We start from the raw sequence: 13,032 nt of genomic DNA on the forward strand, positions 1-13,032 counted from the left end.
GGAGTGTTTGCACTGTCCCAATAGGCCCTGTCCTACACACACTCTTCCCAAACAGCACAAACAGCACACCTGAAACTCTGCTTACCTGACAGAGAGTGGATAAGTACTGCCAAGATGGCTGACGCTGGGGCCTGGTATCTGACTTGACCACAACTCCCACCATGTCCTAGTGCTCAAAATGCAAGGCGCCAGTGTCAGCCATCTTGCCTGTACATTCGCACTCACCCCCAGGAAAGCATGATTCATAGTGGGCTTGGAGGGCTGAGTGGGAGGAGGAGTGTTTGCCCCGACTCCATCTCTCATCAAGCTTTGTCTCCGACATACCTTCCCACTCATTTCAACTAGCCTACCTGGGACTCTGCTTTCCTGACAGTGAGTGGCAATGTACTGCCAAGATGGCTGACAATGGGGACTGGTGTTTGTAGCACAAGGCCATGATGGGAGTTGTGGTCAAGTCAGACAATAGGCATCACTTTGAGCCATCTTGATAGTATAAGTCCCCTCACTGTCAGGTAAGCATAGCTCCAGGTGGGCCTGTTGGATTGTTTGGGATGAGTAGTGTATGCAATCACTACATCTCCCATCAGGCTCTGTCACCCACACACCTCCCCACCCAGCCTTTGAACAGCACAACTGAAATTCTGCTTACCTGACAGTGAGTGGCAATGTACTGCCAAGATGGTAGACACTGGTGACTGCTGTTCAAACCACAAGGCCATGATGGAGTTGAGGTCAAGTCAGACAACAGGTACCACTTTTGGATATCTTGTCAGTTCACTTTCCAATCACTGTCAGGAAATCAGAGTTTAAGGTGGGCTGGTTGGGAATGTGTATATAGGACGGGGCCCGATGGGAATTGTAGCCATTGCAAATACTCCTCCTCCCACCCAGCTCAGCTAACTCCTCTGGGCCTATGCCTACCTGGCAGTGAGGGGAAGTAGACTAGCAAGATGGCTGATACTTTTGCATGGTGTTCAACTTGAAGCCAACTCCCATCAAGGCTTTGTGCTCCAAACACCTGTCACCAGTGTTTGGCTTCTTGCTAGCACACTTCCATTAATTTTCAAGTATTCATAGGCCCAGATGATCTGGGATGGGTGGGAAGAGGAGCATTTGATGTCAATAGAGCTCCCATAAGGTCTGGGCTCACACACACCTTCCCGCACAGCTAAATCAGCGGTTTCCTGACAATGAGGGAAAGTGAACTGGCAAGATATCTGACCCTGGTGCTTGGTGTCTGCGTTGATTACAACTCCCATCATGGCCTTGTGCTCCAAACACCAGTACACAGTATCAGTCACCTTGCTAGTCCATTCTCCGCTCACTGTCAGTTAGCTATAGGCCCTGATGAAGTGGTTGTGCTGTGTTGGAGAAGGAGTGATTGCCCTTACTCAAACTCCCATCAGGCAATGCCATACACACACTCGTCCACCCATCTGAAACAGCACCCCGGTGATTCTCTTTTCCTAAGAGTGAGTGGAAATGTACTAGCAAGATGGCTGACACTGTTGCATGGTGTTTCACCTGTCCCCAACTCACTTCAAGGCCTTGTGCTACAAACACCAGTGCCCAGTGTCCGTCATTTTGATAATCCATTTCCTCTCACTGTCAGGAATCATAGTTTCAGCTGTGCTGGTTGGGCTAGGTGGGAGGAGGAGTGTTTATAATGACTCCATCTCCCATCAGGCCCAAACCTACATACACCTTCACATTTTGGACTCATATAACTGTGGCTTTACTTTGGTGAATTTCATCTACAAACACTATTAACTCCTATCTGCATGATCTGTCTTTATCTTTGTGAGCACACCCCATTGTGTGACTTTAATTTATAATTTTATGTACAAAAATAAAAGACTTTACACCAAAATACTTGCTCATGTTGTGACTTTGGATTCCAAATGTACATATTGTAATCACCGGGAAAATCACGATGAAGAAAGTGTCAACAACATTGGTAACAGATTACTTCCAAATACTAAACTAAGGGTTCAAGAGTAAATGTACCTTGGCACAGCATGATAGATATACACAACCAAGTTATCACACAACCCGTAGTACATAGTACATATTCACAGAAAGTCAATTGTCTACACAACTATAGCTATTTGCCAGCAAAATCAACAATCATTGTTAGCAAACCAGTTTATCGTGGTCAAATTTTGATTAGAAATCTTTTCAGATTTGTGATGTCAGACATGGCACATATCAATGTGGAACACATGTTTATTCTCCAGATACAACCTGGTGCCTGAACACAAAGTCAAATCACACAGTACTGAAAGGCACTAAAAACAAAATCACTAGACTATCAGGTCTGCAGGAATGCGTGCCAGGGAGTACTTCAACATTCCAATGCCAGTGTCTGTCACAGCATCATGGGCCAGATATAGGAGCCTTAATACCGGTCGGAAACGTCCGATTTCGGCCGTTTCCGACCGGTATTTGGCTTTTGAAATGTAGGGGGCATCTGACTTACAGAATCAGTAAATTTACCGATTCGGTAAATATACAGAATCGGTAAAATACCGAATCGGTAAATTTACCGATTCTGTAAATCAATATGTAGGTGGCACTTCACAGAGTGCCACAGGCCCTTTAGGAGTCGGTATTTACCACCCAATCCTATTGGGGGTAAAATACCGAATTCAGGTGTGCATGCACATCTGTGCATGCACACCTGTGCCATGTGACACACAGACATGCCCTTAGGGCATGTATGTATGCCACATGTCACACAAGCCTGTACTTGGGGTGCTAGAGGGTGTGAAAGTGACACCCTCTGCCCCCTTGCAGGATTCAGTATTTACTGATTCGGTAAATACCGAATCGGTATTTCCCATTGATTCCTATGGGCTTCAAGGCCCATAGGAATCAATGGGCAATACCAATTCAGTATTTACCGAATCGGTAAATACCGAATCTGTAAGATTCGGTAATTATGTTAAAAAAATTACCTACATCTGCCTCCTTCTAATTTACCGATTCATAAATACCGAATCGGTAAAATTCGGTATTTATGAATCGGTAAATTAGATGTACCTACATCTAGCCCCATATGTCTTGTGAGGTTACAATTTGCAAATCCACTCTGTAGATGATATGGCAACGTACCCTAGTATGAAAAAATAGAACAGAGTCAGGAAATCATTAATAAGGTAGCTCAATTCAATGTATTTCATCTAAAGCACAACAATGTCAGCAAACACAAGCGCTAAAAAACAAACCATTCATTCCCTTGGATGATTTCAAGTGAGTCGTTCAATCTCTGGCCCTCTCCAAACTTGACTACGCAAATACTATCCTCAGAGGGATCCCCCTAAACATGGCAGCCTGGCTCATAACAGATATTAAACAGTATGAACACATTACTCCTGCCCTCAAGACCCTTAACTGGCTTCTCATCGAAGAAAGATGCATTTTCAAGGCTGCCTCTATCACCCATAAAGCCCTTCACTCACATACTCCTGACTATTTAGACAACAAACTCACAAAAGCTAGAAGAACTTGATCTCTGAGGGACTCCCACACACTTCTTCTTGTTTCTCCCAAACTAAAAAAGAAATCAACACAGGTTTTCTCTTTTTTAGGTAATGCTCCCAACATATGGAAATCTCTCCTGAGAGACCTACGAAGCGGCCCCTCCTTCCCTGGATTCAAAAGAGACCTGAATCGCCATCTCCTAAACAAACCCTGAAACACATGAACAATTCTGAACTCAGGTTCAAATAGTCACTCTCATTTCAGACCCCATTGAACAGTTGGCTGTTTTGTTGTTTACTTCTATTGTCTTAAATGTCCTTCTCTCTCTGGGCTCACAATGTGTGAATCGACCACAATCAGTAACCACCCTCATAGCCTAACTATTTTCCATGTATATATTTTCTGTATTCCACCCGCATTGCCTAACTATTTTTCCAGTGTATATATTTTGTATGTACTTGAAAATAAGATTGTGGCACGTAATATGCTCAGTGAAGGTATTATTGCCTTGTGCTTGATTCGGTAAATCTCTCTGACACCTTCGGGTCTAGCTAGCGCAATATAAAACCTGTAAATAAAATAAATAATAATATTACTAGCGAGGCTAAACAGTAACACTGTACATGTCAACATGCCCATTTCAATGACCCATCTTAGAAAAAGTCTCAGGACAATTATCATACACTCACAAACATTCAAACACATTGTCCACCAGCAACACAACAACAAACAATGGCTGTCAGTCACCTCTTCTCATTGAGTACTTAAAAAGTTGTGGATCAGCTGTTGTCTCAAATCCATGCTATTATCATCATCACCACTGTCATCATGGCCCAATCCTGGATACTCCATCGGTGGCACCTGCTGGTCTCCATCATCCACTATCAGAGGTATGCCCTTACGTATTGACATGTTGTGTAGCATTCAGCAAGCCGCACTTATATGGCACAACTTTCTCTGGGCATACTGGAGTGCTCCTTCGGTCTTATCCAGAGAACGGAATCTTGACTACAGGAGGCCAAAGGTTCACTCTACTACCCACCTGGTCCGCCATGAGCTTCATTAAAGGGCACTTCTGCTGAGGTGGGTTGGAGTATCCAGAGTCTCCTAGAGTAAAAACAGAAAAGACTTCAGCTGTCAAACAACATATCACACCCTACAACATACAAATACAACATCACCGGCTAACAAGCCAGGCCAGGTCAGGTTGCAATTAAGACATCAAATGGGGAGTGATGCCGTTACGCAGGATATATGCATCATGTGCAGAGCCAGGGAAATGGGCACATACGTGTAAGATGCACATGCCAGCCAAACCCATCACCTGGGCATTGTAGTGGTAATGTTTGCCATTGCAATATACCTGTTCATTGACCTGTGGTGGTATTAATGCATTATGTGTGCCATCAATAGATCCAATTACATAGGGTATCCATCCTAAGGCATAAAAATCACCCTTGATGTCTGACAACTCTCCTGGTTTAGAAAACTTGATTATAGTGGTCCAGGCAATGGATCAATGCCTGCAACACATCCAGAAGAACATTGCTGAACATGGACTGGGACATACTACCTAATGTTATCACTGTGTACTCGAAAGATCCAGTGGCAAAGAAATGCAATGCTGCCATCACCTTCACCTTGGGGGTTAGTGCTGTTGGATAAGTGCGACCAGGCCGCAAATGAGGTGAGAACTGCTGGCACAACTCATCAATTTTAGCCCTTGTGAAATGGTATTTCTTGATGATGTCCCGTTCTTCCAATGTTTGTAGGTCTGGAAAGGGCCTGTACACTGGAGGCTGTCTGTGGTACCTATGCATAGAGTGTAAACACAGTTGGTGTTAGTTCACAATGTAGCAAGCAACATGCATTTCAACAAACAGCAAATACAAAAAAGTCCACACATAAAACTAGATATCAATGGAAATACACATTTCAATGAATAAGCACAACATTCTGACCCTTGCTAGACATGTTTGCAAGGTATGGTGAAAGAGGACAATAATGTAAACTTCATTAGTGTCTGTCACTGTTCATGTAAAGCAAGCATGACATACTCAACAACTCACAATCAAGTGAGCCTGCATTTAGGTTTGTGAGAATAATCATATGGTTAAAATGTACCCACAATATGATCATGTAATGCCTGACATGTGGGACACCATATACACACATCTCACAATGTAAATTATGCACACTACTGTCACAAGGTGGACACTGTCATGTTGTCATGTCTGCATTACACAAACAATTACATACACAAACCATTAACTATGTAGGAGTACCATATAATGTTGCTGTCCACTTAAGTGGTGGACACAAAGATTCACTAGTAAATCATGTATTAAACCTAAGCTAATGTAGCTGCTTAATGTCAATGTGTAGTTATTCCTTGGTAAATGTATTATCCAGGACTTGTAAAACACAGCACCTTTTTAGTCGCATATCACACGGATTGCACACTGGGTTACACTGTCGCTGTAATGCAGTGACTAGGTAAACACTGTACTTGTATGGCCCCAAAATTGCATTGTGACTGTGACCAAGCCGAAGAGGCTAAATGGAGTTGTTTGTTTTCCAGTTGGTATTAGCCTCCCAATTAGTGTGTCATATGCCTATCAAGGTTAGGTCATAATGGGAGTGTGAACATTTCAGTTAGATGTCCTTTTCACCAGGAAAAAGCTCCACCCATCCGTGGATTTTCACAAAATCACAACGTTTACAAAAGTGTCTTCCCTGCCAACCGATTTTTCAAAGGACGCAGTAGGCACATCATAACCAAATCGGACACAGTTAGAGGCTGTTAGTTGTTTTGTTGACATACTCGGGTTTTGGATTGTGTCTGCATCACGTGGAAACTGAGGCAGGTTACTTTCATTTAAACAACGAAAAAATAACTGTGGGTCTACGAGAAAGAATATATATCCAAGTAGTCTATGTGTCTCTTAACTGGCTCTTTGTGTCCATTATATATACTACCAAGGCATACAACAGGATATTACACTATGTGAAAGAATATCCATCAGTTACTCGAACTGTGCCGCCCTTTCCATCATTTGGACCACTTCACAGAGTGGAGAGTCCATGTTGTTGCCACTTCACCAAGATCTGATAGTGAAATGACTAACCCAGTGTGTATTGGGACTCAAGAGGTTAACAGCTAGCATGTGTTGGTAACTGAAAGCAGTGCTCTTTAAAATTGGAGAGTGAACCCAAACAACACTTTATTCAATAGCTGTCCACTTCCAATAGTTAAAAACAATGTGAGTGCAAAGAATCAGTAGGTTTAGCAAATAGCTACTGACTTGATGTTTCAGGTCGACATGTTTCTGCAGGTACTATGATCCACTCAGGTATCTACTGCTTCATCAGGACCACTATTGACTTTGCAACTGCTTTATACTACATACAAAATGAATGAACAGAATAAATGATAAAGATATCACCTGCTCAATCCTTTCAGTCCTCCTTGAATGCGAGAGGAACGTGCTTCTCCTCACCTGGCTACAGCTCAGGATTATGGGGCACCGCTCTGTACGTCGGTATTCCACGCAGCCAACCACATACTTTTTACCCTAGCCATAACTACATCCTCGGTGTCTCCAAAATAAGAGTTGTATTAGAGGCCTGCTGGAAAATAATGTAAGCTATAGCACAGACGAGCACAATCACTGTTATCTGTGTGATATTACTTATGCAATGACTACACCAGCTTGATGTATGAAAATAATGTTATATGACCGGTACTGTTGGATCAAATGCTTCCCAGGTTGATGACTAGGGATTGTAGAATGGATATCATGTCTCAATTTGATTGTGTGACTCATTGTGAGGTCTAAACACCCTTGCATTAGACGAGACAGGTATGTCATGAAACAAGACCGATAGTAGCGAAAGACAATACATCAGCTGGTACATAGTGAAGTAGTTGATATTGTGGTTGTGGACTTTGATATTGCTACACCCAATGCCACTGATAACATTATGTTTGATGGTGCATAGGTTGACTTCCATGCTAAAATGGGGTATTTATAGATCAGTATCAAAAATAATCGCACAAGTCCAATTGATGTAGTTGGTTAGTCTGTGAAGATTTGTGATGATACTTGTGTCAAGCATATGCGGATGACTCGTGATCCATTTTACTTCTTTGTCACAACATCAAAACTGGCAAGCGGAGGAAGCAGTGCCATGGAACAAGGGAGAGCAGCTCACCCGGCTGGTTCCAGTGCTGAGTTCAAGCAAGAAGGAACCAGTGTCACGGAGGATGAGGGGATCCTCACTGAGGGCATGTTGGACAAAACATCTGTTGGCTCCATGACAAGCTCAAGCTCTGGTGAGGACTCCCATGTGGTGGTGGATGGCCCAGGGACTGAATCCTCTACATTAGAGTTCACCACCACCCCTGCCTTCCCCACCCTCCCAGCTGCTACCCAGCCCATTTTCAGCGGCTGCTCCCCTCTGCGCCAGGCACCTCACCCCCTGCCTCAGTCTCCCCTGCTGCCCTGAGTGTGGAGGCCATTGAAATCCCAAGGCAGATCTCTGTGGGGCAGACAGCAGAGCTAAATGTCCACCAGGTGCATGCAAATCATTTCACACAAATGGTATAATTTCTGGAGGGTATTCACTCAGACATGTCTGCCCTACAGAGATCCAGTCAGGCTCTGGCCTTAACACTGATGGCGGCATTATCCCAGATCCAGGTGTCCCACCCCCCTGCTTCCGCTTTTCCATCCACAGTCCCAACTACCCTCCCTGACCCAAGCACACACAAAAATACATATGCATCCTTCTTAACAGTCACATGTAGCACACAAACACACAGATACAAGGACAAACACACATGCACGCACACTCACAAGACAGACGGCATGCTCACCACCGCAGACATACCACCAGACGTTAGCGTCCACAGACAGGCTGCAGATCACACAACCCTCTGCCTCCACAACCCCTACCTTGCCTCTCCTTGTACGCACTCTGCCCAGAAAGTCCACCTCTTTGCCCTTGACCTCTTCTCTACCCAAACCAACCAACCCCTTCCCAAGAAGAAGAAATCCACTGTCAGACCCTGCCATTTCCATCAGACCCCCACCTCACCCACTGAAAATAAGTAGCCCCAAATCACCTACCAAATGAAAATCCCACCAGTCTCTGAAGTCCCAACCCCCTCCAGAAACTCATACTTCCATATCCCAACCCAGTACCTCCACACCCAAAAAATACCACCCCAAGAAGTCACCTGCCCTCCCTATTCCCTTTCATACCCTTACCCCTTACAAGATCCCAAAACTCATAAAGCTCAGACTATCCCACCCTTCATTTATCCCTCACACTGCTTTTGTCCCACGCCCCCTCTGACATTCCCACTTCAGTCGACCCATCCTCCCTCCATATGGCACTCCCACTGCAGTTGACCCACCCCCTCCATCTGACCCTAATACTGCAGTTGCCCACCCCCTCCTGATTCCATCTCTCTCAAAACCCAATCCAGTCTACTCCAGTCTTGTCCCTTTGGTGCCTGCCTGACCCTTAGATGCCTCTCCCAGGGGAGGTGTCCCTTTGCAGAAGATGTGCAGGCAAGAGTATATGGGCAGGACTCTTCAGGCCAACATGTCAGAGATCTTTGGACTGGCCATTGACCTTTTGTTATTTATAAAGAAGGTTCAAACTTTAGTTTACAGATTTCTGCATCCCCAAAATTGGTTTTTAGTTAACTGTAAATCATGTATAATTAGTAGTGTACCTATACAATTATGTTAGTACAGCATGGATTGCATGTGGTCCTTGGAGTATGAGCACTTGGTGAGTATGTAGTCAAGATTATGGTGCACACATTGGCTGGGTGTCAATGTCAACATTAGTTTTGGCCATGAGTGTGACATGAAGTCACAAACCTTTTGTTTTAAAATCTCAATTCCACATAGCTCATGCTTTCAGATGTCAACATAGTCGCAACATTCAACAGTTTAGGAGAAGCATGCTGGATATGATTGTAATGTGCAGGAAGACACATGTCTTATCAACATACCTGGGTACATATGGACTTGGACTTCATGGTAGTGAGTTAGGAAACACCAATGTATACAAAGTAATGGTACACTTGTTGTATGTGACTTGATTGTGGTGGACCCATGTCTGTGCCTTTTATGGATCTGGTAGACTAGTAGCAATGACAACCTTGCCACATTTGGTATGCCACTGTAGGCCAATACTCTTCCAGGCTGTGGACCCCTATGATACATTTCATGTGCCCATGGTGAGTTAAAGGTGGGCATTATTCTGATAGTATCCCTAGCCTGTTGCCTCTCCGGATACCATTTTTGGCAGATAATAATAATTATTTATTTTTGATTGCTCAAAATCTTACATTGCGACTTCATACATATAATATATAATAGAATATAAAACATCTAAAACAAGATAAAAGAATGAAGCATCAAATTTGTTTTAAGCCAGTTGCAATAGGTAAAATCAATTTCATGGTATATAAATATATTTATATATATATATATATATATATATGCACAACATTTTGCTGAGGTGTACACTGCGTTGGCGCCCTACACAGAGGAGGTCTCCTCTGAAATGCTGGGAGATATAGCGCTTCCCACCCTCTCCTTAGTAGATCAGCAATTCCTAGACAGTGTCTTAACAGTGGATGAAATAGCGCAGGCAATCCGGTTGCTGAACTCAAGGAAAGCCCTAGGCCCTAACGGTATTCTGATTGGACTCTATAAACTCAAACCGGACAAATTTGCCACCTATTTGAGAGCCATGTTTGAGGAAAGCATAGAGCGGGGGATAATTCCAGTCAACCAACGGGTGGCTACCATCGTAACCATTCATAAGGAAGGTAAATGTAAAATGGCCTGCTCCAATTATAGACCGATTTCACTCCTTAACGCTGAACCCAAGATTCTTGCTAAAGTTTTGGCCAATAGGCTAGTTAATAGACTGGTTAAAATCATATCCAGCCTTGTGCACCCAGATCAATCCGGCTTTATATCTCACCTTAACACAGCATTAAACCTACGTAGAGTCCATGGAGTGTTAAGTAGAGCGTCAGCGATACTGGATCCAGCTGTACTGGTGTCCCTGGATGCTACCATGGCGTTCGATACTACTGAGTGCCAATATCTGATGGCTGTGCTCCAGAAAAGGGGGTTTGGTCCAAATTTCATTCAATGGGTGCACCTCCTGTATACGAGGCCTTTGGCTCAGGTGGTGGTTAATAATAAAAAAACTGACACCTTTGACCTTAGTCGTGGAACCGGTCAAGGATGCCCTCTTTCCCCTCTCCTTTTTGACCTTGCACTAGAACCGCTTGCGGCATGGATTCGGAGGGACCCGGTTACACGGGGTCTGCGTTGGGCCCTAGACTGGGAGGACCGCATATCGCTCTATGCTGACGACATTTTACTTTACCTAGCCTCCCCTAGAAAATCCCTAATCGCAGTACTAGACATCCTAGCTATATTCGGCAGATACTCTGGATTCACTATAAATTGGTCAAAGTCTCATCTATATGTTCTCTAGGGAGAGACACCGACTCTACCTCGAAATTGTCAGATTCAAATCGGTACTACGGGATTCAAATACTTGGTATATTTCTCTCTCTAGATCCAATGCTTCGATACAACAACCTGCTTCCCCCGCTGTTGGGACTCAAACAAGATGTAGCCATCTGGAAAACACTTCCCCTCTCTCTCCTGGGTAAAGTGGCCCTTTTTAAAATCATGTTCCTTCCCCATTTCCTCTATGTTTTGCAAAACACCCTTGATCTAGTCCCATCGAAGTACTCTGCAATGGTGGTTGGCAGGGGTATAGAGATGGACGATGACGAGTGGCAAGAAGCAGTGTCTTCCCCCAAGGCTGTAGCAATCCTGGCGTGGCTCAGACTCGTGCAACTCAAAATCCTGCACAGGACATATATTACAGGCCCCCGCTTAGTACAAATGAGTAAAATAAGTGGGGGGATTGCCGGAGGGGGTGTGGACTCCCGGGTACCTACATGCACATTATATGGGACGGCAAGCACATTCAGACATATTGGAGGGATATACACAGGGTTATTGGCAAAGGTCATCGAGAAAATCGTCAACATGCAATTGGCCCGCCACCTGGAAGACAACAACATCTTGGACCCATCCCAGTCCGGATTAAGAAGATACCACAGCACCAAGACAGCCCTCATCACCGCCACAGATGACATCATTATCCACAAGGAGACAAGGAGACTCTATTTGATTGTAGCATGTGCTCATGGCATCATTTATATAAATCTTTAGATCTAAAAAAGGAAAGGCAAAATGAGTAATTTACAGTTGTAACAGCACTGTATTTACATAAATAAAAGCAATCCGTAACAACCCAAATTGCATGTGGTGCTCGTGGTTTGTGAGTGAAAGAACCGAAGTAGCAACTCAGGTGACAATGTGAACAGTGTGGGCGGCGCAAAGAAATTAGTGGAACAATATATACAGTGAATAATTGGTACAGTATGGTTCTGGATGACTTCAGGAGTTTAGCTTCTAATTGAATGCAATTTTTTCTGTTCATGAACCATTCTGTATGAAGCGCCTATGGCTGCGCTGGTGTGTTGACGACTGTGGGAGCGCGGGTTTGATAAACAGGCGTGGAGGCTGCAATAAAAGTTTAGAAGTGGATTTATTGATAGTAGAGGGAAGTGAAAAGGGTTGGGTGGTTTGAATTTCTTCTTCCTCTGACAATTCCCGTGATGAGCTGGATGAACTGGAGGCGTGCAAAGTTGCTTTCTTGCCCTCTGGTTCTTCTGGACCGGGTTGGTTTTTCCGGAGGCTCATAGAAGGATAGAAACAAACAATATAGGGGTACCGTCAGAATGGAGCTCTTGTATACATGTGGGGTTTCTTATCCCTTCACCAGACCGTTGTGACTTTGTAGAGATTAACACAGTGACAGGATGGTACTGAGTTTTCCTTATCACGATACGGGAAAGTGGGGACGGTAATTTTTAAGTGCCTAGGGTAAAGGGACTCTGGTAGCGTGAACTGGGAATGGTGAGTTTAAGTGTCAAGGAGAGAACCCTGAGTATTTGGCTGTATATTCTAGTTTGAACACATTACACACAAGGTACATGTGATACTCCGTTGTGCTCTACCCTCCCGTTAACTCCTTCCGCCCCCTCCCTCTGTGACCCCGAGCCGGTTACACTCACCGACCCCGCCGTAACTCTCCTCCAAGTTACGGCCGCCTTCCAGCCTCCTCCGGACACCACCAGTCCTCCAACCAGCTTTCCTCTCCGTCGTCCTGGTTTTCGGTATCCTCCAAATTGGGTCCCGCGTCTTCACCACCGGGTCCCGCGCCTTCTCTCTTGGGTTCCGCGTCTTCTCTCTCGGGTCCCGCGTCTTCTCTCTCGGGTCCCGCGTCTTATCTATTCTGCTCCGTCTTGCGACCTTGTACTCCTTCCGCGTCCTCTCTCCCGCCAGTGTTCTGACCCAGCGTGCTTTTCACTGGTTCTCCCTTCACTCTTCCGGGGTATGGGGGTTGAACTTCCGGGTCAACCCG

General features: G+C 44.6%; 1 protein-coding gene across 1 annotated transcript in view; it reads left to right on the plus strand.

Moving 5' to 3' along the window:
* Positions 1 to 7,608: 7,608 nt before the first annotated feature.
* The window catches only part of LOC147678461 (extracellular calcium-sensing receptor-like), a 47,268-nt gene continuing 41,844 nt past the window's right edge, over positions 7,609 to 13,032 (plus strand). The window contains exon 1 of the mRNA XM_086945644.1: positions 7,609 to 7,819. Within this exon, the coding sequence (XP_086801770.1) occupies positions 7,609 to 7,819 (211 nt within the window). The remainder of the gene's footprint in view (positions 7,820 to 13,032) is intronic.

The sequence above is a fragment of the Lissotriton vulgaris genome, chromosome 12, assembly GCF_964263255.1.
Source record: "Lissotriton vulgaris chromosome 12, aLisVul1.2, whole genome shotgun sequence".
NCBI lineage: Eukaryota > Metazoa > Chordata > Amphibia > Caudata > Salamandridae > Lissotriton > Lissotriton vulgaris.